Source organism: Aythya ferina, assembly GCF_964211825.1.
Source record: "Aythya ferina genome assembly, chromosome: 3".
In the NCBI taxonomy this organism is placed as follows: domain Eukaryota; kingdom Metazoa; phylum Chordata; class Aves; order Anseriformes; family Anatidae; genus Aythya; species Aythya ferina.
In genome coordinates this window covers 35315383-35339171 of record NC_140298.1, presented here as the reverse complement: position 1 = coordinate 35339171, position 23789 = coordinate 35315383, and the positions used below count along the sequence as shown (strand labels likewise).

At 40.7% G+C, this 23789-nt stretch overlaps 1 protein-coding gene across 5 annotated transcripts in view; it reads left to right on the top strand.

Moving 5' to 3' along the window:
• The first annotated feature begins 2698 nt into the window (after positions 1-2698).
• MOCS1 (molybdenum cofactor synthesis 1) overlaps positions 2699-23789 on the top strand; it is a 32170-nt gene continuing 11079 nt past the window's right edge. For 2 of the 5 annotated variants that reach the window (XM_084513786.1, XM_084513790.1), the window contains exons 1-7: positions 8772-8904; positions 9552-9719; positions 15964-16128; positions 20915-20976; positions 22235-22346; positions 22672-22784; positions 23484-23594. In XM_084513786.1, the coding sequence (XP_084369912.1) occupies positions 9563-9719; positions 15964-16128; positions 20915-20976; positions 22235-22346; positions 22672-22784; positions 23484-23594 (720 nt within the window). In that variant the 5' untranslated portion in view covers positions 8772-8904; positions 9552-9562. Of the gene's footprint in view, positions 2839-7556; positions 7693-7764; positions 7986-8771; positions 8905-9551; positions 9720-15963; positions 16129-20914; positions 20977-22234; positions 22347-22671; positions 22785-23483; positions 23595-23789 lie in introns of those variants that run through there. The other 3 variants (XM_084513787.1, XM_084513788.1, XM_084513789.1) reach the window with 3 other exon arrangements.

Below are 23789 nucleotides of genomic sequence, written 5' to 3'. Positions count from 1 at the left end.
TCTCTCACAGAGAACACTGGAATATGGACTGGACTCTGCCCTTTCATTGCCAGGGTGGGAGTAACGCTCCTTGGCCAGCAAACTGACTTTTATGAGTAGCACAGTGCAGAGTGTCTTAAGAAAAGCTAGATAATTTCTGAATGTGCTGAATTAGACCCGGAAGGTATTAAACATGAATTCAGCAAAATCTTGAAACAAATAAACAGCTAAATCAGACATGGGTAATCAAGGCTCCATGTAAGACAGAAAAGAAAGCAGCAGCGGGAAGGGCAGGCAATTGCATTGTTTGGAATTTGGACTACAGAATTACTCTGTACCAAACATAAATGAAAGTCTGCAAAATGTCTGGAAGACAGTTGAAAGCAAAGTAGCAAGTTTCTGTGGATCCTAAAACTGCCTTGGGCTTCACTAAGTGACAGTGCTTTCTTCAGTTAGATGTAGATAAGTATTATTTTGCCGTGGTAGAACATCACACACAACTTTGGATACAATGCAAGAGCATGCCACTGCACAGCATCTTGACCTAAATATACAAACCTCAAAGCTTTAATTTTTCATAGAATACTAGTTCTTCAGACAGCTGCTGAGACAAGCACAGAAACCAAACCTCCAGCTGCTGTCTCAGATGTGCAAAACCACTGACTTTTCATGACCTGTGATATAACTTTATCCCAGTAAAGTTACAAAGGAATCTTCTCACATGAAGTTGCCCCTCAAATTTATTTTACAGTTTTGTTTAATTCTGGGCGAATGCTTCTGTCAAGCAACAGTAGCTAGTTCTGAGAGTGAGAGGTTGCCTTTGGAGTTGTAAAAGCTAGTTTTATGCTGGTTTAATGAGACATGCCTATATTTGTATGGTATAATAAAACTGGAAAAATACAAGGCTTCAAGCATGCAAAGACATTTCATTTCTTAACTCTCCTGGTATGCTCAGCGTCACCATATTCACTTAGATTACAGATGTAAGTCAAGCTTAATATAGTCTTTAAATAATCTAAAATAACTATAGAACCAGTCCCTTCACTGTGGGTAGAAACGTTCAAGGGAGAATGATGCCAGGGATCCTGTGGATTTTTTAGTGTTGGTTAAGCAAATTATAATTTTTGTCCCTTCCTGAGGTGTTGTAATGAATTTTGGTCTTTACTCACTTAACACTTTGTTAAACTTTTTTTTTTTGCAATTGAAATGTTCACTTAATTGAACAATTATGGCATTTAATATAAAGCTAAATTCCTTTCTATATTTCAGCCGTCATCATCACTTGCTGTTTAATTAAATTCAGGAAATCCTTTAATTACAGTTATTTCTATTCTACAGGGAAAGGTGATGCTTCATAAAGCTACTGTAAATGTAACCATCAAGCTTGCTTCTACATCTTTTGAAAATTACAATTAAAATCAGTATTTGCCTTGTTATCTTCTCTATTGTTTTGATTTGTGTATGTGTTACCTTGACATTATACCAGTGAGAGTGGTTTCATAATAGATATTTGTTCACATCATGTCATTCAAGTCTATTTCTTCTCAGATGTCTCAGCTTTAAAAAAAAAAAAAAAAAAAAAAAAAAAAAAAAAAAAAAAAAGTTAAATTGAGTTGAACCTTAATGTCTTCCTGTTAGCTTCCATTCAGCCTAGTAACTGAATAAAGTCTAAAGTCTGAATACTAAAGGCTGAATTAGAAGGCAGCATTATGATACAAAGCAAGGATTTAAGTATAACCTAAGTAAAGATTTGAATCTGTACCAATACGTGTAGCTACATCTTGAAATAATGGCTGACACAAGCAATTACAGGGCCCAGTTATTCATGCATCAAGTACAGTACAGGTGAAGTGCTAAAGGATTAAGACTGTGGTTACTGAATGCAGGATTTCTCATCCACAGCTCAGCAAAGAATTGTTAATGCTTTTGTAACCATTAGTTGCAAGAGCAAATGCCCTCGAGACAGTAATTTGGTAATGAAAAACTAAATAATTTAAACTGGAAGAGTAAACATGAAAGCAGCATGGTATATAAAGGCATGAGTTGTACTTTAAGCAGCTGTAGCAATTCAATAGCTGTAAAGTTTCAATGCCAAGAGCAATAAAAGTCATATATGGAAACGTGTCTTTTGCAAGCGTAAGTGACACAATTAGGGGAAACTTTGGGGGAACCGAGCCCTCCTTTCTGGTATGAAACAAGTTCAGAACAACTGCCTCTGGTGCGGCCTGGTGCAGTGAGGCGACGCATTGCAGAGCGCGGGCAGTTGGTGCCTACCATCCCCTCCCAAGACGGGGATGGCAGCAGGCCTTGAGACGCTTCTTCACAAGGCCCCCAGCCTGTGAAAGGCTGGGTGTGCGGGGCAAAGCGTACCAGGCTGGAAAACCAAGAGGTTCTGTTTGTGCCCCATGAGACGAGGACAGAACTTCCATCTTTTGACAACGCCTCACACCATTTCCTCAAGATTGAGGCAGGACTGAGGTGGAGGGCTGTCTTTTCACAGGGCGCGTTCTCCAGCTGTTGCTAGCTGGCTTTCTGTCTTTCACTGATAACTGGATTTTGCTGTTTCTCTCTCACTGTCACGACAGTCTCAGGGCTGGCTGAGCGCCATCACCCCCTGAGGGCAGGGGACTACAACCCCCGGCGTGCAGCGCGGCACGGGCGGCCGCTCCCCGCCGCCCACGTGATGGCGGGAGGCCGGTGCCTTGCCGGTGCCCCCCCCCGAACAGCGGCGGCGGCCGCATGGCGGCGGCGTGGGGGCGGCGTGGGGGCTCCGCGCTCCTGCGGGGGGCGCTCGGGGCGGCCCCGGGCCGCGCCTGCAGCACCGGGGCGCCCGTCAGGGCTCCCACCGCCACGGCTCAGGTGAGATAAAGGGAGGGAGGGACGGACGAAGGCTGCGGGGCAGGTGGGGGAAGGTTCTCCCGGGGCGGGGTAGGGGGCTGCCCGGTGGAGGGGTGATAACGGGCGTGGGGGAGCTCCGCGTGGTCCCTGCGAGACCCGTGCTGAGTCATTTGGGGTGGCAGGAATTAAAGGAGCGTGCCAGCCCGGGCGAAACTTGGCCACCCGTGCCTGTGCCCTCGCTGCGTGCGGGGGTGACATTTCAGCCTCCTGCAGCGCACCGCGGCTGGCTGCTGCCCTGGCCGGGGGAGAGGTTGCCCGGTGGCGTTTGCTTTGCCGAAATCCCATTGAAGCGCTTCGGCTGTGCGCGGTGCCGGGCTGCGAGCGGTCACCCGAGCCGTGCCGTGAAAGCAGAGCCGTGTAACAGAAACTGACTGTGACATCCAAACTGATCCCAGATGGCACTTATTGATTGTATTTTATTTTTCTTTGTGACTCCGTGGCTGGCTTTAACAAGCACGAAATAAGCTAAAGCTACCAGCGACAGTCTTTGTGTCAGCAGCATTCAATGCGTGCACTACTGTTTTATTTATCTACTGAAAAAGTCAAACGGGGTTGTATAGTGCTTTGTTGAACTCTTACTTGGCGCAGTAATCTAGAGAGCATCTTGAGTTTCTTTTTTCTTTTTATTTTTCTTAAACTGTATATATTTTAATAAATTCCAATCAGAATTACTTTTAATTACTTTCAGTAAATCAAGTAGCTCTTACGTACAGCCAGGAGTTCTTCCGGAAGACCTTGATTACAATGCCCAGCTCTGAAACCCCTGTTTCCTTTGGGGCGGAAAGCCACAGTGGTTGGAAGCGTGGAAGTGGTTGGGAGATTTGTGTGTGCGGCACAGGAACAGTGACAAGCACACTGGAGCACTTGCTGATACCCTGCAGGGCATGAGAAGCAAGCCAATGCAAAAGCAAAGACTGTGCAAACTTCTTAATTGTACCGTGATACGTATCTACGAAGTTGTTTGTAAATTGTTTAGAGATAAAACGCAGAACTTGATGAGATGATTATTGGACTGGTTAGTCCACATGTTTGAGCCTTCATGATAGAGCTGTCAGTCTTAGAGGTGTGACTGTCATGTTGTACAGGGTGTAATCCCCTTTTTAAGACTAGATAACACCAAGTAGCAACATGCACTCTCTGAGAGCTGCTTTTCCATGCTTGTTTGGCTGTATACAATGTTTTTTTGAGTAATTCACAAATTAACAATGGAAAGTTTGATGCCAGCCTGTCATCTTGTACATATGATGGTACATGCCCAAATGATATTACTCAATTAAAGAAAAAAAAAGAGGATTATGTATTACTACTACAAAACAATGTATTTTCCACCACAGTAACCAAATAGCATTTGTACTTCTTTATTGTAGGCTACAAGTTTACAGGAAAAAAAAAAAAAAAAGAGGAAGAGAGGTTTCTTAAGGTAGTCGAGCTTCAAAGCAGTAACATAACATTAAGGAAATTAGCACTGTGGTTTTTTTTACCCCTTTGTAGATGTATAATTTCCAGTAATTGTCTTTGGCATCCTGCTATGAAGCTTCCTTTCCGCTTCTGCTCATGTAGATCGTGTAATTCAAACATGGCTAACTGAAATTTTCTGTGATCTGAATGAAGTCTTCACCACTGGGATAAAGGGAAGAGCCCAGCTTGCGTAGAGAAGACCTGATGTGGCCTTTCTTGTTGGCCAGTCATGCCTGAAACTCCCTGTGTCCTGGAGCTCCATTTTGTGGGTAGCTGGTCAAAGTCTGTGAGCAGCACTTTCTGTGCCAGAAGCCAGAACTGAAGCATGTTGTTTAGGGCCAACTTGTGCAGCAGTTGTGGAGCCCTCAGAAAAACATTTGTCTTGGACTTTTCAGCTCAGACCTCATTCTGGCACTTGACCTACTTAGACCCATTTCAGCCTCTGTGGTTGTATAATTTCCAGGTTGAACAAGGACACTCTGCCACTTCTTCCCTACCCAAGATGTTAAAGGTGAGGCATGAAACAGAAGAGCTTTTGCTGAGTTGTCTCTGTGATGCTGTCCCAGAGCATGAGGCATTATACTGAGGGGACAGCACTGGTGCATAGACCAACATGACGGAAAAGGACCAGCAGGATTTGGCAGCAGAAGCCATGCCAACGCTGATGTAAGTGCATAGGTTCTGGTGCTCCCTGAGGCCTGTCCAAAAGAAACGTTCGCAAGCATTACTGTTTCAGAGTGCACAAATGTCACTGGGATAAGGTGAAGGTAGAAGGCTAGAGAAAGTTTAGTACTTGATCTTCAGCTTGATAAATAGATGAAGTTTTACTGTCTTCCCCTTGGATTTAACTGAGCCTTTCCAATATCTGTCAGTTTCTGGTGGTCCTGATGGTTAGTAATAATTCTGGTGGCAGCTTCCAATTTTGCTGCATTGTTAGAAGAGTTTTAGAAATTGCAGGTGAATTGGCAGGTCTGAAGGGTTGACAGCTTGTCAAAATATAGCTGCTAGGTGCAGTCATCTAAGCTCTCATTCTTTCAGTACTGGTTTAGAACATAGGATTGGCAGCCCAGAGAGTGAAATTACCTTTTCCTAGATCAGTTGTAGCACACTGTGACAGGGCATATTCCTATGTGCAGAAGTGTCTCCTGTCAACTGCGGAGAAGGGAATTAGGGGCTGGGAGATTATAACTATCCCTTTTAAGTGAAAAAGTTATGTGGTTGGACATTGATATGTTAGAATAGCTGCAGCCACCTTCTTTCCCAACTTTAGGGAACTGAATAACCCATTCCCTCTAGCCTGGGAACTGTAGCTGGCAACTTTTCCTTTTTCTGTGCCCTGATGACTCACTCAGAGGCTGCATGTGACTCTAGGTTCAGCCTCGTCATATTTTACCCCTTCACAAAATCCTGCTTACCCAACTGCCTGAGAGTGAGCTTCATCCTTACCCAGAGTTACTGGGAAAGCAGCTGAGTTTTCAACCCTGACATTTGGTCCTCCCTAAGAAATTGATTTAAAAACAAAAAAAAAGTGTCAGTTCTGGGTACACTGGCAGACTTGGTAATACAGGACCTGAGCCTGCTGGAGCTCAACCTTGACACTCCTGAACTCCTCTCCTCATGGGTGTCTCCTAATTCCTCCTTGCTGACATCAAACTGGACAAAAACTGTCCTAACAGCTTAAAAATGTCATCCTCAGTTACTCTTTTCTCCCAGACGAACCCATCTCTGTATATGAAGGGAAGCTTATGAAAAGAAGTTCTAGTAGCTCTGTAAAACTTTTGGTTTTAACCATTCCCATTGTGTAAGTATCTTGTAGCAAGAGACAAAAGTTGTTATCTCCAACAGGAACTGTAAGGAGTATTAACACCAGCTGCCTGGTGAGTGCCTGTTTTTTAAATGCTGCTTCTTGAAGGTAAATTTCAGAGTAATTAATGAAGGTCAGTGTTATTCAGCATGTAAGTCCTTTCACTCTAGTTTCTTGTCTGTAGCAACCACCCACGTGGATGGAAGGAACAGAAAAAAACATTGCTTCCTGCATCCCACGCCACTGAAAGTTTCTTCATGAATATAGGAAATTCTTTAAGCATGTTATTGTCTTTGAAAAGAAAGTGTGCTGTTTTGGCATCCATTCTATAAATTCACTAGTTTCCCTGTCTTGCAAAGGACAGTGCGTCACTTTTTTTCTTGCTTGTAGTTCTCACCCTAAAACAGAGGGGCAGGAGGTTGACACTGTTCTGCCTTCAAGTGCTGTGAGTAAGGAAGCCTGGTCTTGCAGAAGGTGCAAAAATGAGTGACTAAGAAAGAAATAGGGGAGGAGTGCTCCTGCAAGGAGGACTAAAATCTTAATAAGCATAAGACTGCTTTCCCTCTCAAATATGGTCACCTTTCTAAAACGATAGGAAGCAGAACATCGGAAATCCAACCTGGCCAGAAAGCAGTGTGGTTTTCAAAGAAAATGCTGCAATGTGGATTTCAGTGAAAATACTTTTGTATTATGATTTTTGAGATTGGCAGTATTTAAAGTGTCCTCGGGTTTAGTCTGTTCAGGGTTGAGTTTTCTAACTGGGAAACAACTACAGTTGAAGTCTAAGTATTTAGCTGGGCTTTTCTGCTGCTTGTACTCTCAGAAATTTTCAGAGTAAGTACAGAAGAACCATCGTTTCTAACAAAGTAAGTTCCCAGCTTTTGATTTCTTGGGGGAAGTAGAGCAGTAGAGAACTTGCAAACAATCCCAGGTGCCCAGGTGGCAGCAATTCCCCAGTGAGATTAAAAACCATGAATTGTTCTGCCTGTGCACATGTGAAAAGATTCCTGTGCAGTAGTTCACCTACCACCTCGTGTGTATGTCTTAGACTATGAATGTGTGAGCAGTGTGCATGCCTGAGGGTTGACCAATTTTTACAGCTGTTGTCGCTGACATCTCTGGTACTGCAGAGGAGGGAAGGCTGGGCCTATGGAGGACTGGGTTTTCACCACTTGGAGGTCTCCAGTTGTGGTTGTTGCGAAACAGAAACTGAAGGAGATTTTTCTTCTGGCAGAAGAGCAATTACTTGGAAACTAGAACCGCTGTTTTATCAGGGTTAAGCAGATGCGTTCTGGGCTCTGAGATCAGCCACTTTGTGTCTCCTTTATCTTCTCTAGCCCTTCCGTGGCCAAAGTTATTCTTAGAGATCTTCTTATCTAACCACAAACCCATTTGGATCAAGAAGTGTAGTAAATTGTTTAAAGGCTGGTGGGATGATTGTGCTGCCAAGAAAGACTGCTTCTGGTGTAAGGTCAACAGCAGCCGTGGTGTTGGCTCAGCTGGAGTCAACATTGCTTCAGCTGCCAGTGGCTGAACTTGAGCCTTCTCCCCAGGTGACCTTTGCTGACTGGCCTGTGTGCTCACCATGGGTGTCCTCTGCCTTCCACCCACCCCAACTCTTAGAAATACTTCCATAATAAAATATTTTGAGGGAAGTTACCAGGGTTATTTAATGTTATAGCTGACCGTTGGGGCTATTTCTGACCACTCTGCGGGATGAACTCCTGTGGTTGCTACTGATGATGACCAGAGCCAGGGAGGTGATGGCCACGGCTGTGTTTGTTTCTGCCCAGTCCCTTGGCATTGCCCCGTATTGTCAATTTTAGTGTAGTTGGAGATTTCACAGGTCAGTTTTGTTCCAAATGGAAATTGTGAGCTTTGCTCAGTTAAGCAGTGTCAATACTAGCTGATGCGTCATTTTGTCCAGCTCCTCGTTCTGCATCTTAGATTTTTGTCAAAGCTTTATTTAACCCTTTACCTACTGTGACTTATCAAGACTAGCAAGCATGATTTTGACTGGAGGTGCAATTCTGTGGCTGAATTTTTACCTTCATGTTTATTTTTTTTTTCATAGCATTTTGTACACCACTGTATCCATAAATCGTTTGGTAGGTGCTTTGTCACTGGAGATGAAGTTCACTGTACTTCCAGGAATCCTTTGTCTTTCCACTGATTTTTTTAGCTAGCTATTCAGTGTTTTTGTGTGGTTTTGTTTGTTGGTGTGTTTTTGTGTGTGATTAACAAGGTCACTGTGAAGGTGGTTCCTTCTAGCAGGGTTCCTGGATCATTGGTTCTAGCAAGTGAAGAGACAAGTGATTGAAAAAGCTACCTTCTATTATGCACAAAAAGCCTAAAGCACCTGTGGCAAAGTGGCTATATCTTAAAATGTACAGGGAACATTTGTAGTACTATTGTATGGAATTAAGTAGGGTGTAAAAATTAATCACTGAATATCTGGGTTTGCCCATGAAGAGAAAACATTGTGTGTTTTTTTTTTTCTTGTGCTGCTGTCCTGACTGAGGGGAGGAGGGAATGGGATAATACTTATCATTTGAGTTCAAAGTTAATATTTATACATCAAGTTTGTAATAAGGATAGCTATTCAAATATTTAGCTCTTTCTTTTCATACAGGAACTTCAAAGCTCAGGAAGAGGACGTTTTCTACTAGAACATGCTGCTCCCTTCTCTGCTTTTTTGACAGACAGCTTCGGGCGTCAGCACAACTACTTGCGAATTTCTTTGACAGAGAAATGCAACCTCAGGTGTAAGTGTCTGCTTTTTTGCATAAATCTCTTAGGCACCAGTAGATAGAAACATTGTGCAAATGCCAAGAATTGAGTTAGAATACTAATTGCTGTATTAGCCCTGTGTTATGTTCCTCATCTTGGCAAAACAATGATACAAGATAATTAGAAACCGATTCATGTTGAACTGCTGATAGGAGCAAGCCTCAGGATCTGCCAGAGGCGGGTCTTTCATCAGACTTGGCATGGTTAGTGGCATGATAGTGTTCATGGCTGTTTGTATACCATATTTAAAGTATGTGATAAGCATGAGAGCTCATACCTAGACCACATACCTAACCACAATTACATCGACAAAGTCTGCAGCAATGTTCCCATTTTGGCAGGTCACATTGGTGTCTGAATGCAGGTACAATAGAAATAAGGTTAGCTTTTCCTTTGAAGTGGGTCTATTTCAATTTAAAGACCCATCAAATGAGTCTTGAGCTTTCTTTTGAAACAAGGAAATTGCTTGTAAGATCTGGTGTATGGTCTTATCTGTATTTAGGAAAGGCAGAGTCAGATGACATCCGTTAAAGGTAGTCACACATTGTGCGTTTTGCATATCAGTGTTAGATCGACTGCTGCTGAATATTTTTGACATGCATTTCTGTATTCTTTCTTTCAGGTCAGTATTGTATGCCAGAGGAAGGTGTTCAGCTGACTCCGAAATCAGAGCTGCTTACTGCTCAGGAGATAATCACCCTAGCCAGACTGTTTGTGAAAGAAGGTGTGGAGAAGATCCGACTAACGGGAGGAGAGCCACTTATCCGACCCGATGTGGTTGATATTGTAGGTGAGTTCCTAATAAATAAGCCGTATTTCAAAGTGGCTTGCTATATAGTCATCTGCTTATACACCAATAAATATCTACTAATATAGTCCCACAACCTGAAGAGTATATGTGAAGTGGTGATGCTTTTTCCCAACACTGTGAAATGTAAGGTAGTTCCCATTAGAAAACGTCCAATTCTGCTCTTTTGCTTGGATAAAAGCACTTCTTGTCACTTCATAATGTAACAGCTGAACTTGTGCATTGCGTTCATATTCAACATCTATTAGAACACCTTGCAGTTATGCAGTGTAGGGGTGAAAAATCAAGAACTGATTCGACCAGGTCCTGATGGGAGAAGAGGTGATACTTTTTTACAAACTAGAGGACAAAACAGGTTCTTTTTTGTTTTGTTTGTTTTTTGATGTCACTTGCTCATCTGTGTTTAGTCAGGAATGGCAGGAATGTCTGAACTTTTATAGTTATTTTTTTTAGCTATATTTTTATATAGTTATATTTTATAGCTATTGATAAGAATGTGTGCTTCAATGGAAGATAAATTACTGGATAAAGCTTTGAAGTCCATCTCCTTTTGATTTATCTTGTGTTGATTGACTGCGTCAGATTTTATTTCAAGCCAGTTGCTTTTTAACTTGTCCAAAGTATCATATATTACAGACATTACAACAGCTTGGTGTAGTAGTAATGTATTAGATTACAGCTATGATGGTATGTGTGCTTTGCTGTATTGTAGGCAGTGGAACTTCTGTTTCTGCAAGTATACTCCTATAAGTGCTGAATTTAAGGAGGGGTTCACGAAATTTGAAGGTCTTGAGAAATGTAGAGTTACTACTGATAGACTGGACTTTGCTGCATGCAATACTTGGTTTCTGTTCGTGCCCTGTTTTGTTCAGAGAAGTGTTATATTTAGAGATGGAAAAGGCATGGCTAGAGTGAGCTGGCTTGAGTTCTGCTTGGATCTTGGTTGTGAGGAGTCCCAAATCTGTACTAACTTCACTTTTTTGGAACTCAGTTGAATAGCATCCTCTTGGGTATTTAGCCCATACGTGATAAATTATTTGTATTTAGGATTGAGAGTTCTGTGTGCCTTTTTAGAAGTATGGTGGTTGTGTTTCTTGCAATAAAAAGTGTAATTATTTTAGCCATATTTTTTCAGCCAAAAGAGAAGCAGACTCATAAAATTACATCCAGCTAAAAAAGCTTTATTAATCGCGTTGGTATGAAAACGAATTGAAATCAATACCATTGTCTATTTAGTGCAGTTTTCTTTGCTAGTGCTTGTGCCTTCTTGATTTATCAGCAGTAGCTGATGGCTTTTTATACTGAACACTACCACTCCGATGTTGAAGGTGTACTTTGAGTAGCCAGTTGGATGCAATATAATTCTGTCATTGCTACAATTCTGAACTATTGATATTGGAACGATCAAAAGCTTGTTTATTTATTTTACTGCAGTGATAGCATTTTCAGAGACTTATTTTTATGGCTAAAGGAGGGAGATAGATCTTTTTTCACCACTGGACTTTAATTATTCTGCCTCTGTTCTTGTTCACAGTTGAACTCCGACAGAATCATAGTGGTCATTTTATTAACAGATGAGAGGAAATTAGTCATCTTGAGGTAAAGGTGATGGATGTTAAGATGATTGTACTGTTGCATTAATTTGTTCTGTAATGAATTTGTATTAACATGGCTGTTTTTTTCTTAGCCATGTTAAAAACTTAGAAAATAAAGTCTATATACACTTCCTCTCTTCTACAACTGTGTTCTGTGGTGCACGTTTGGGATCAAGAGTAAGTTGTCAAAACTAAATAGATCACGTGTAACAGCTAGGGGAAAAATCACTGAGGCAAAACAATTCCAAAAATGCTTCCTGCAAGATTTCAAGAATGCAGTTTTATTGAAGCCATATTATCACAATATAATTACAAAATTGTACCAGAAGTGAGCATCTCAAGCTCTGAAGATCTCTGCTTTGTAATAGTATCTCAAGAAATAAATGCCTTATTTTATAACCCAAGGTTGTTGCAGTGTACTGCAAGCAACAAACAAAAATGTTTGATCCATTCTGTGCCCAAGTGGCAAGAGCTGTACTTCTCTAGGAGGACTTTTCTTGGCAGTATATTCATTAAATGAGCTACTGCTGCAGGCCAAAAGCTGTCTCTATACTTTGTGCTTTCTGGTTCTTGGGTAAGAACTGAAGAAGCAAAAATTGTGCTGATTCAGGACTAGCAGAATTATAGCATTTGTGATTCCTTTAACAGGCTGGTAGGAAAAACTTGACAGACATAGAAGGAAGCTGAGGCACAATCAGAAGTTCTGAGTTGTTTTATCTAGTGATTCCATGAGTGTCTTCGAATTCGGTATTTAGTCTGAAATACGAGCTGTAGCGGATTACACAGTTCTACTGTACTCTAAAAATCCTACTTCTGGTTACATAGGAAGAAACTGCTGGGCTTAAGATCCAAACACTATTGTCAAGAATTTGAATTCTTCAGGTTTTCTGAAACAGTCTGAGATTGAAAATGTTAATAGAACCTGGGGTGGTGTTATTAATTTTCATGATACTGTGCTGTACTGCCCATATTTCCAACCACCTTGTTTACTGTCGAATTGCCCTTGCAGGACTATTTGTTGTTTGTTTGTTTTATAACTCTTTGAAATATGTCTCCACTGTTGAGGTGTCATTACCCTGGTCAGGTCTTTCTGACTTCAGCAAGCGTGCTGATAAGATCGGTGTATAGAATTTTGGCACACGCAATCTGTTTGCGGCTTTTCATGGCTCTGACCTACATTTCTTTTTTATTGGAATGCCAAGAAGTGCAAAACATTCTATGCTGTTACTGTATGTTGGAGTTGAATTGCTCCTCCTAGCGGCTTGTTGAAAACTCTTAGCATTTGCCATAAGTGATGGTCCTCTAACTCCAGTCTAAATGCTCTTGTAGTTTTGAAAATCTGAAGGTCCACAATATCGGAAAAAATGGTTAGCAATTGCTTACTGTGGTTTTAATTTATTAATATCATACAGGAAAATGTTCAAACTTGTGGAACGTCAGCTTTAGAATCCAAGAATAGTTAAAAACTAAAACTTAGCTATGATAAGATTGTAGTAGCAAAATCACTGATGATTTCACTCTAAATTTTCATTAAAATGAGTGTTCACATGTCAATTGATTTACTTTTAACTCTGTATAACAATATTACATATATATGAACACGAAATAAGATATCCAAAACAGCCTAAGACTCATGGGTTTATTGTCCAAAAGTGTACATTAGACTGTAAAAACTGAAGGTTTCAAAATTGCGTTATTGACTTGTTTCTGATGTTTCCTAGTTTGGATACTCAAGTCCCAGTCATGTCTGACAGTGCAGATGGTTTATGGAAGATAGCTACAATGCCTCAGGTGGTGAATTGCATTGAGATTTAAGCTAGGTTTGTTCTCAGCAAGCATCTCTTAAACATAAATGATGTGTGGAACACTGATAAAGCTCATGAATATTAATACTAGGTTATTACTACCATATTTTCCTAATTCTTAGACTCAAGCTTTTTGTTGCTGTTGTTTCAATGAGCAAAAGTTATTTGAAGGTACTATAGGAGATGAGGCCACTGAGAGGCCATCTACAATTCCTTTAGATTATTGCAAGTCACCTTTTACTGTGTGCACATACGTAAGCTCTGACTCAGCAGCTAACGCTTGCTGAAAGCCCTATCACTTCCTAGTGACTGCCAAAACCACGTACATTTGTTTGAGACTTTTCTGAAGCGGCTGATAATGGAATATGGAATCCATCTCCCTTGGGGTACTCTAAACTTAAATTAGCGTTGGGCTTAACCTGTGAGAGCTGTTTATTATCATCTGAGAAGTGCAGCTCTCCACTGACAAAATCATTTTCCAGGGCGGGCTTTTTATAGCAGCCTACATATTTCCAGAGTGATGCTGTGCAGGGTAGATTTGTTAATGCACGTATTAGGAGATAAAAATACCTTTTCTGGGCTCAGTCAGGAGAAATATAATTGAATAAACTGCTGGAGGAGAACATATAAGAAACTCATGTATTTAAGGAAATGCTTCTGATTTTAACCAAAAATGTAAACGTAAAGGGCTTTATTTGATGGCTTGAGCTGCACAAATAAGTTTTTATCTTCATGCTATTGAATTACAGCATCTGTTCTGTTTCCTGGTTTACTTGATAGTTTTATCAATTGCATTTGCTTATGCTGATTGTTGCTAAAGCACTCAGCAACCAGACTTAAACAGGTAAAAGGTGAGTTACAACATTATGAAACCTCTTTAATCCATTTTGAAATTAGAAGACAACAACAATAAAAAAAAAAAAAAAAACCTGCAGATGTTCCACTTATCTAAACAGTGTACTGACTGGTTCATTTTAATCTGTTGGTCACAGCTCTAAGTCTCCATCTCCAGTTTCTTGTAGTTGGGTTCTATCCAAATTATTACAGATGGTTCTGCATATTAGAGTATTTCCAGTGCCTCATCCTGTATCTCATCCTGGAATGGGAGGAAGAAAATGCATTGATGAGAGCTGCTGCCTGCACTAAGTGACCTAAACAGTTCATGCTTTTTTTTGTTGTTTTTTTTTTTTTTTAGTTTTCCATTTTAAGGCTGCAGCATTGCAGCATGGGTTCGGTTTTATTCTATGCCTTTATGCATTTTACATTTCTAGCAGTGAAGCCTATATGGCAGCTAGTTTTTTCTTCTCTCTTAGGAGTTTAAGTATTTTGTGTGTTCTGAGGCTGTAAATAAAAGTAGTGGTGTTCATGTCCTTTCCCCTGACTGTAGAGTGTATCCCATGCTGTCAGAAAGACAAGCCTGCTTAATGTTAGCTAGTGTTAAATGATTTTTTTGCAAACTTAGGCCAATAGCACTTATCTACCAGGAGAAGGTTATTCTTGGTCAATAGGGAGGATTTTGTGAGGTGAATAGAAGCATGCCAGAAAAAAATCAGTTCTCAGTAAAGACTGCTCTTCTGTTACGATATTAGGTTCTAGATATCTTTACAGGGCTCTTAATCATGATGCAAAATGCTGCTGATGTATGCTTCAGCATCCTTGGTGTTATCCTGTTTGTCCCGTTCCAGAGTTCTGGGCTGAGCTTAGGCTGAATGTTTTCAAGAGCAGCTGGGAAATGAAATAAAGCAGAAGTAAAACCCTTATCCACATGAACAAATAGAGGTAAAATAGGCAGTGAAGAAGGGACTGTGAAATATTTGTGTTGTAACTAAAGCTGCCCCAAGAATAAGGGTTCTTAAAATATTTTTCATGTAATTAGAGTTGGCGCTATGAGAGAAGGAAGGAGGAGGGAAAATAAGAAAAGAAAATGACTGCTTTGGTTATGCTTTTGTGAGTGGTTTATGAGGTTTAGGACTTTTTTTTCCTATTAGTTCTTGTACTGATAACTGGGGTTTGAAAGGCTGCCTTCTGGAAATCGGATATGCTGAGGATTTCCTCATCTATCTTATGAGGAGGCAGCTATTTTTTAATCTCATGCTGTTAACTGTTTCTTTTGTGGTTTTATTTTGTTTTGAGTGTCTTGCATTAGCCCTCTTCAGTTGGCTGGCATGCCTCAGTGCGTAATGGAAAGATTTCAGTTGTCAAGTGCAAGTGCTTTTGTCCACTGGATGTTGCATCAGATAGTCTGTAACAGTCTCATATGCTGGCCTTTTTTTTCTCTGGTTGGGGGTATAGATGCTATTTCTTTTGGCAATTTGAAGTCACTACTGCTGGCAGCTGCCTCTAGGTTAGGACTGGCTTTTCTGAAGCATAACAGGATAAATGTTGCTACATAAATGCAGCTAGTTGCAGGTGCCAGGTGTAAAAGGGATGGCTTATTATTATTATTATTACAGGGCACAGAATTCAGTTTGCAAGGCTAGATTGAGGAAAAGGTGGAAAAGGAGATCAGAGGCCTTCTAACACTAAAGTAGGTGTTTAAGAAACAAAACAAAATTAGCATGCATTTTCAAAGTTCTTTATAACCAGTTTTGCTTACAACAAACTGCTGTCATTTATACCTTCTGAAATGGGTTTGTGTTAAAATGGATCTCTTAAAACCAGTACAGCTGGACGAAGGCTGAAATGCTGGTGTCCTTGGTTTCCACACACCCTCAGTGAATTCTTTTGTTTCTTAAATCTTCTGGATTTTTCCCGTGTATCTTACAGTTGAATTAATACTTTTTCTAAAGTGCTCCTGTTATTTTTCTTCATGTTTTGTTTTTCTAGGTCAACTGAACAAGCTAGAAGGGCTGAAAACCATTGCCATCACAACCAACGGGATCAACTTAGCCAGACTGCTGCCCCGACTGAAGGAGGCAGGCGTGAATGCCGTTAACATTAGCCTGGATACTTTGGTCCCAGCTAAATATGAATTCGTTGTCCGGAGGAAAGGTATCGGCTTATCACCTAAGGCAATGTTGTTAACACTTATAGTACCGTTGTGAGTTGCTTGGTTTGTCTTTCACACTCAGTTGTTCTGGGAGAGAGATGAGTTACTACCATTTTGAGGCTAGGGAAAACAACCTCCATGAGCAATTTTGATGGTGACTTTCTTTCTACAGCCCTTAGAGAGGCAGAGCCTCTTCAGTCAGAGCTGGGAGAGGCGGAGAGACTCAGCTCACCAACAGGCAGTGGGACTGTGCCTACAGCTGCCAGTAACTGGCTGAGTAACAGTTAGTAATGGAAGTCAAGAGGACTCTGCAAATCTTGTGCTGGTCTCATGTCACTGTTCTCTAACATTGTTCAAAGATCAGGTTTTCCCACTGTAGCAGCCAAGGACTAATATGCCACAAAAATTAATTCCTTTGTCACAAATAGCAGCAGTTTCTGAAAGTTATGATTGGGATGTGCTAGCTGTGGTTTCATTTGTGATTAGTGGTGTTCCCTACAGCACTACATTTTAATAGGACTAAAAATAAACTGCGCCTGCATTCATTTGAGGAAGGCTGCTAGCTTTGTAACTTCTCTCTGATTGAGCTAGTAATTCCAGACACAGTTTCAAAAATGCTTAGATATGTCCAGTGTTACCCATTCTTGTTTAATGAATCCTAAAGTTCCTCACGAAGTTCAGTCATAAATGTTTGAGCTTCTTTCCAGCCTAAAACTGATAGTCTTGTATCATTCTGTTTCTGTGTAGTAATACAACTTTGTCAGTCTGTGACCTGGTAATTCAGACAAAACTTCCAGGTAGCCACTAGATGGTGCAATAACCTAAGCTAAGTGTATGTGGCAAGAGCTGAACAAATCTGGGATGCTGTGAAAAGTAATTTCAACATTTCACAGAATCACTCCACTATCAAATTGAATTTCTGCTGACAGGTGTAGAAAGGGGTTCTTGTCTACAGTCTCTCTGGGAGCGCTTCTTCAGGTTTCTACTTCACGGTGCAGAAATCTGTTGCTGTCACAAATCTGACTGGAACGGTATCCTTCCAGCTTAGGCTGTTTTATTAATGTGATTGTGTCATGGCATAATTGGCATGCAGAGAAATATCTGGGAGTATATAATCACAAGCAGGTGTTGACTGTGCTCTTTTCCTCTGCCCTATGCATTTGAATGTTACCTGATTTGTGACATTCACTGGAAACAGGACCCTCATTGCTACTGCAGTGGCAAATACTTCTTCTCCTCTTTAAAGATAAAAAGACTCTAACCACATAGAATGAAAATGGTCTCATAAATAGCATAGAGAATGAACAGGGAAACTTCTGAGTCAGTATTTTTTAAAGAGGAAAATAGATTCTAGATACTTTTTTTTTTTTTTTTTTAATCAAAATCGGGTAAAAAATAGCATTGCTGAGTGGTTTTATATATTTTTTTTTCCTTTTGTTAAGGGCTGAAATTATGTAAAAATATTTTTAATTGTTTTTGAGGGTTTTTATTTAATAGGAGATTTCCAAGTATGGAATGAGCAGAGAATAAAGCGTCTGCCGTACTGTGCTACCCTGTCTCGTGTGGCAGTTCCAGAGGCTTCAGGATATAGCTGTATTAAGGTGAGAGGGATTCCTGGTCATAGACTCCAACAGTCTGGTAATTTCTGTGGAAGGCAAAGGTGTCGTCTAAGTGGAGCTACCCAGGAACTCAAGAAACTTGAAATAATTTTTTCTGCTCCTCTGGAAACTCGTTCTAAGGTTTTGATTTTGTATCTTTAATGCAGATTACCTGCATTACACCTGCTTTTATTCCCAAATGGTTGGGGTATAGAGAACAGCTGTGAGGTGATCAGAGAGATCACTGATGAGTGAAAGCAAGTTAGAGGACCATAAGATTTCTTCTATTCCCTATCTACTACATTCCAAGGGATGAATAAATTAAAAGTATTTGGCATTGCACGAAGCCAGTCTAACCTGCTTCGCTGTCTGTCCCCTCTTTTTGTTCAGTACAAAGAAAATGAGATGATATGTTACTGTAAGTAGATCATTAAGCATTGTCTCGAAACCTTTGTTCTTGCAAGGATGAAATGTTGGGAGGTGTTGTCCCACATGGGATAATTCTGGATGTGGTGAAGAATCTCTGCAGAATACTGCTTGCAAGCACTGTAACTGTGCTAAAGTTGGCTAAGGTTATGGTTCAGAAGAAATTTGAAAAGATGAAAATACTGAAAATTTGTATTGGCTGGAGCACGGGGTAGGTTGTAATGTTGAACTGTGAAACAAAATGTTGAGAACTTTTTCTGTGTCTGGACAATCTTTTCTGACACAATGACATCTAGTACTCATTTTTGCTCTCAAGTTTTGAAATATTTCAGATTTATTCTGTTTGCAATTCCATTAACACATAAGGATTTTGATCTAGAAGGGAAGCTTCATCAAGTACTTTATGGCAATACAGATAAACTCCTAACAGCTTTCCAAAAATAAAAATAGAAAACAGTTAACTTTAAAATATGAAATGCAGTTACAAATTTACTTATTACTCTATCAATTTTTTATTTTAAATAATTACCCTGCTCCCTAAATCTTTTAGTGGAAACAAGCTCGTAATGGTTGTTAATCAAAATAGTGTTTTTTTTGGTAGAGGTTTTTGACAGCTGTTATAAACAGCATTCTTGTGCTAGAGTAGTAAGAGGTAAGAGACTGAACTGGTTAGAACATTAATTTGGATGCATTGCAAGCTGTAGTCTTCTTCCATACCTTTACGTGCCTACTTGTTTGGGGTTTTTGATGCTTGCTAGTGATTGCTTTCTGTCCTTTTTAGTTGATTTCAGTTTCACCTTTCTGCAATCCTGAAGTTGCACATAAGATTTTCTGAGCTGTTGCAGAGCTTTTTGATCCCATTCATGGCTCCGGGATGCGTTTACAGCAAGGTGTCATCTCTCATGCCATATTCAGTGCACAAACTTGTTTAATTGGAAGGAAAGCTGTCACCAGTGCTGCAGACTTCCTGGGTGCATGCAAAACAACTAGGTGATGGAGAAGGGTGAGAAGTTATAACTTCAAACAGTTGTTTGCGTTAGTTACTTTAATGTCCCCTCCTTGCTCTTCACCTCTTTTTGCATCCAGGAGTAGCATTGTGACCTGTTCATAAAGTGATTAGTGTCTTCTGTTTTCCCGTGTCCATGCTTGATATCTTTACCAACCAGGAAGCAGTTAAGTGAAACCTGCACGTCTCTCCTTTTTGTTCTGATCTGGAACACATTAAGTATCACGCACACACAGATTATGAAGTGAGCTATTTTTATTGAAGCTATGATCTTCTCACCAGAGAACCTGAGTTTCCACTAGATAAGAGATAGGGAAAGGAGGCTGATGGACCTACCCAGAAAAAGGTACGAATAACAACAGCACAGGGATTATCAGCACAAGCTCCGAAAAGATACTGCCCCTTTGCTAGCATATGTAAACTTATTTGCTGTTGGAGGCTACAGCTGTGGGAGGAGTTGCTCAGTCTCATGCAGTGGTTTGTCACCTGAGGTTGGAGAGTAAAAGAGGAAGGGTGCTCAGTCGAGTACATAACTGGTTAGGAGAGATGTTCACAAACACAATACTAACAGCTGTGCACATCCACTCACCAGAAATGTACCCAATGGTTAGCAGCTTTCCATTTCATTCTTGCTACTATCACCTTGTTTCTCTGCCAGCTGGTGAGTGTGGCAGGGAAGGAGCAATCTGTCAAACCTAAAAGTGATATCTCAATGAAAGGTCTTAACTTTAGAGTTGACAGAAGGTGTGGTTTGAATGAGGTGATTAAGAGGTTTCCCTAAAGGCCTTTGGAATCGTGAAATTACATACCTCCTTTTTTTTCTTTTTTTTTTTTTCTTTCCTGTGTAGGAGGTGCATGTAGGGGGAGAAAGTGCTTGCTCTTAATTAACTCTATCTCTGTGTCTGGGAGCAGTTGACAGGTATAGACCATGCTAAAGGGTAGTGTGAGTCTGGGCACTTCATTCCTTGAAGTCACTGCAGCTCTTGACACATCTAATATGTTTTCAAAGGCCAAAAGACGACTGAGTTGCTTTCCTAAATGCTCTGACCCATGCCCCCCACACATTGTGGTCACCAAATCCACATGTTCGAAGTAGTCATAAAATGATGATCCTGTAAAACACTGCTTGTGAACTCTAAAGGATCGTCAGTAGCTTTGGGAAACCAATTTCATCTGTGGGTAGGGATGAATGGGGAACTGGGGGGCTTTTGTTGGTTCCTAACTCTGCTTCTCCCCACGTGCACTTTTAGAAAGATCCTTTTAAATTCACTTAGCAACAGTGTAAGTATCTGATTCAGACCAGTGAGATTCTGTTGTTTTAGCAAAGACACATGTGCTATTATTATCAAATAAACATGAATTTAGTATTCTTTCTTCATTGCATCTGGAGGCAATTCACAAACGTTTGCCACTCCCTTTAAGAAGGACACAATACAAGGCAAAGCTTAAGTATGGGGGACTGGAGAGTCATATGTTAATGATATATGGACGTCCAAAGATGGAAAAAAGCATCCCAATATTTTTGACACAAATACTTAGTTAACAAAAAAAATTATCTCACTGACTTGACCATAGTAACACTGGCAGCCTTTAGGGGAGGGAGAGTGTTTCCATGAAAGTCTCTCTGCAGCTCATCGTACTTTTAACACAATACCTTCTGAATTGGATTGTTTTTTATTTGTCATCCTTTTGTCCTCTACCTTCTTCTGTGTTCTGTTTTTATACAAGAAAAATGATCTTATCCCTTCTATATCTTAGGCTTTCACAAGGTAATGGAAGGAATCCACAAAGCTACTGAACTTGGCTACCGTCCTGTTAAGGTAAAGGCAGTGTTTATTTACTCTGGAACTGTTGTTTTACCGTAACTTGTGATAAAAGTTACAGCTCACCTGATGAGGAATTTGTTCCCCCCTACACCTCTCTGAATAATTTTTGGTAAGTCTGAAGATCACATCATGAGGTGATGGGGAAATTCATATTACCTGAGGCAGTTGAGGATATGGGTTCACGCTGCCACAAAGCCCATTGACTGCCTAGCTGCAGGCTCCAGGGTGGTCCTGCTCTGTGCTTACCTCCTCCTACCCCCTCTGTAGAGTTGGCACTTGTCTGACCCAGCTGTGAACTTTGCCAAGGGAGTTAACAGGCAGAAAACAACCCTGCAGAAAGACATAAATTTTCTCCTAGTTTATCTCCATCAGCTGCTCACAGCAGACTCTGATGAGTGCCAGAGAAACAGGCAAAGGGAGTTCTGCTTTGGGGGTGCAGGTAGAGCTGCTTAGCTGTAACATGAAACTTCACTTAACTCAGCTGTTTGCAGTTCTGCAGCTGTAGTTCCCCTCTGTTTCACCAGTGTTTTTTAAGATCAAATATGTGTAAGTGGCATAGGCTATAGAGCTATGCAAAGCATTTAAAATGAAACTGGGTTTTAGGCTTTTCCTGCAAGATTGTAAGACTGATGGCATTCTACACTTGTCTGCCTTGCTAACAGGGAAGAGATAAAGGAGATAAGATAAAGAGGAGAGGACCTGAGGCTCTTTATGATCTCGGAGGTCTTTTCCAGCCTTCATGATTTTATGACTATTCATGAGGATAGCGAAAAAAAGCTCAGTTTTAATCTCCCTTTGGAGGGAGGCATAGCTAGCTGTCCTGCAGCCTATGAGTGCAGAGTGCTCTGTGAATTTATCTTGGTCTGGGGCATTTTCCTGTGGTCTGCCGAAAAGAGTGCTATAGAAGCTCCCCTGACAGTGCTTTTACAGAAGCTGTACAATGTGGGTCTAGGGAATGAAGCTGTCATTTTAGACAGCAAAACTGTCATGCATTAGATGGCTAAGACAGTCTCTGTGTTATGTAGCTTTAACTAGCATGGCAAAAATTGTTAGATTGGATGTAAAAAATTAAAGGTGAGTTTGACAGAAACAATTGTCTGTACCATTTCAGTCCTTCCAACTTCTCTCTTTTCTTTTAAAATAAATTGTTTTTTCCATCTACTTTGTGTTCTGCAAGGACTACAAAACCTTCTGTAAAATGTAAGGAAGTCATGTTCTGCTCACTAATTTCAGGTGTCTGCTTTTCCTGCAGGTAAACTGTGTGGTTATGCGAGGCTTCAATGAGGATGAACTGCTGGGCTTTGTGGAGTTCACAAAGGATCTTCCCCTGGATGTGCGGTTCATAGAATACATGCCCTTTGATGGTAAACAATCCTCTGAGATTCTTTGTGGCATGTGGTGTGCTGTGGGTATATGTGAATTCGCTTGGGGCTATTTACTTCTTGGGCTTGTCTCCAGAAGTTTTGATGAGCTCCTTTGGGGGATTAGGAATTGCCTTAAGTTTTATGTTGTGTCTTTTACAGTTTATGCATCTTCCCTGGCTTTGTTGGAGAAGGATTAGTAGCAGGATTACTTGGGACTGGGATGCCTACAGGGAAAACTGAGAGTTGTGGAGAAATGTAAAGGTGGTTCTTTTCTAATTAAAATAAAATCCACAATCTAAAGTAGTGCTGGTTTTGTTAATTCTAGGCAATAAGTGGAACTTCAAGAAGATGGTGAGCTACAAAGAAATGCTTGATACAATTAAACAGCGATGGCCTGAATTGGAGAAATTGCCCTGTGAAGCTTCCAGTACAGCCAAGGTGGGGATAGACAGAACATATGAAATACACTCCTACTCTTTCCCCTCTTCCTGCCCCACATTACTTAATTCTGACAAGTTCAGTATTTGTATGTGACAAGCAAAGCTGTTTTGTTTTGTTTCTAATTTTTTTTAAAGTTAGAGTGTAGTAATTGTGGGATTTTGGTGGGATGAGTGCCTGCATGTGGTTTGGCTCTTACTTAAAACACTGGTCATAATCTTTACCTGTAGAAACACAATGAGTTCATTAGATGCCTTGGACCCATATAAAGAATGGCAGGATTATATCCTGTATTCACAGCTTTTGAAACTTCTGGCAGTCCAAGTTTGTGTGTCTGAATAAACATTAATAAGCCTGATGAACCAGTTGTTCAGTGAAATAACATTGCTTTGGAGTGTGCAGTGTCACATTGGGAATTTCTAGCCTGTGTGAATCTGTGTCTCGTCTGAGTAAGAAAATCCATTTTAGCATCACCTACCAGTTGATAACTACAAGAGCAAATGTAACAAGTTCGTGAATTTCCAGGAGAAAGGAAAGGGTAGAATAGGCTGGAACACCTGACAAAACTGACTTCAGTTTTTTGTCTTGCGTGACCTTAGAACCAATGAAGTGTCTTCTGGTATTTGGGCACACGGAGCTTTTAAAAATGAGGAGTCTAATATAAACTTCTTTTTTTTTTTCTCCCCTGCATTTCTTTAGAGTTATAAAGTGCCACATTTCCAGGGACAAATCAGCTTCATTACCTCCATGTCAGAGCACTTCTGTGGATCCTGCAATAGGCTGAGGATAACAGCAGATGGGAACCTGAAGGTTGGTGGTGAAACATGGTTCTCTTTTTGCTTTCATGAAGCTTAACTGATGTTGAAATTTTCCCCTGAAAAGTAGCTGGGATGTAAGGTAGCTGGTAATAATTAAGCATCTTTCCTTCCGAACTCCAGCTTATCTGTCCTTCGATTTGTTGCAGTATTTGTTCCTGTTCAAGTTTCCTGGGCTGTTAGGGAACTG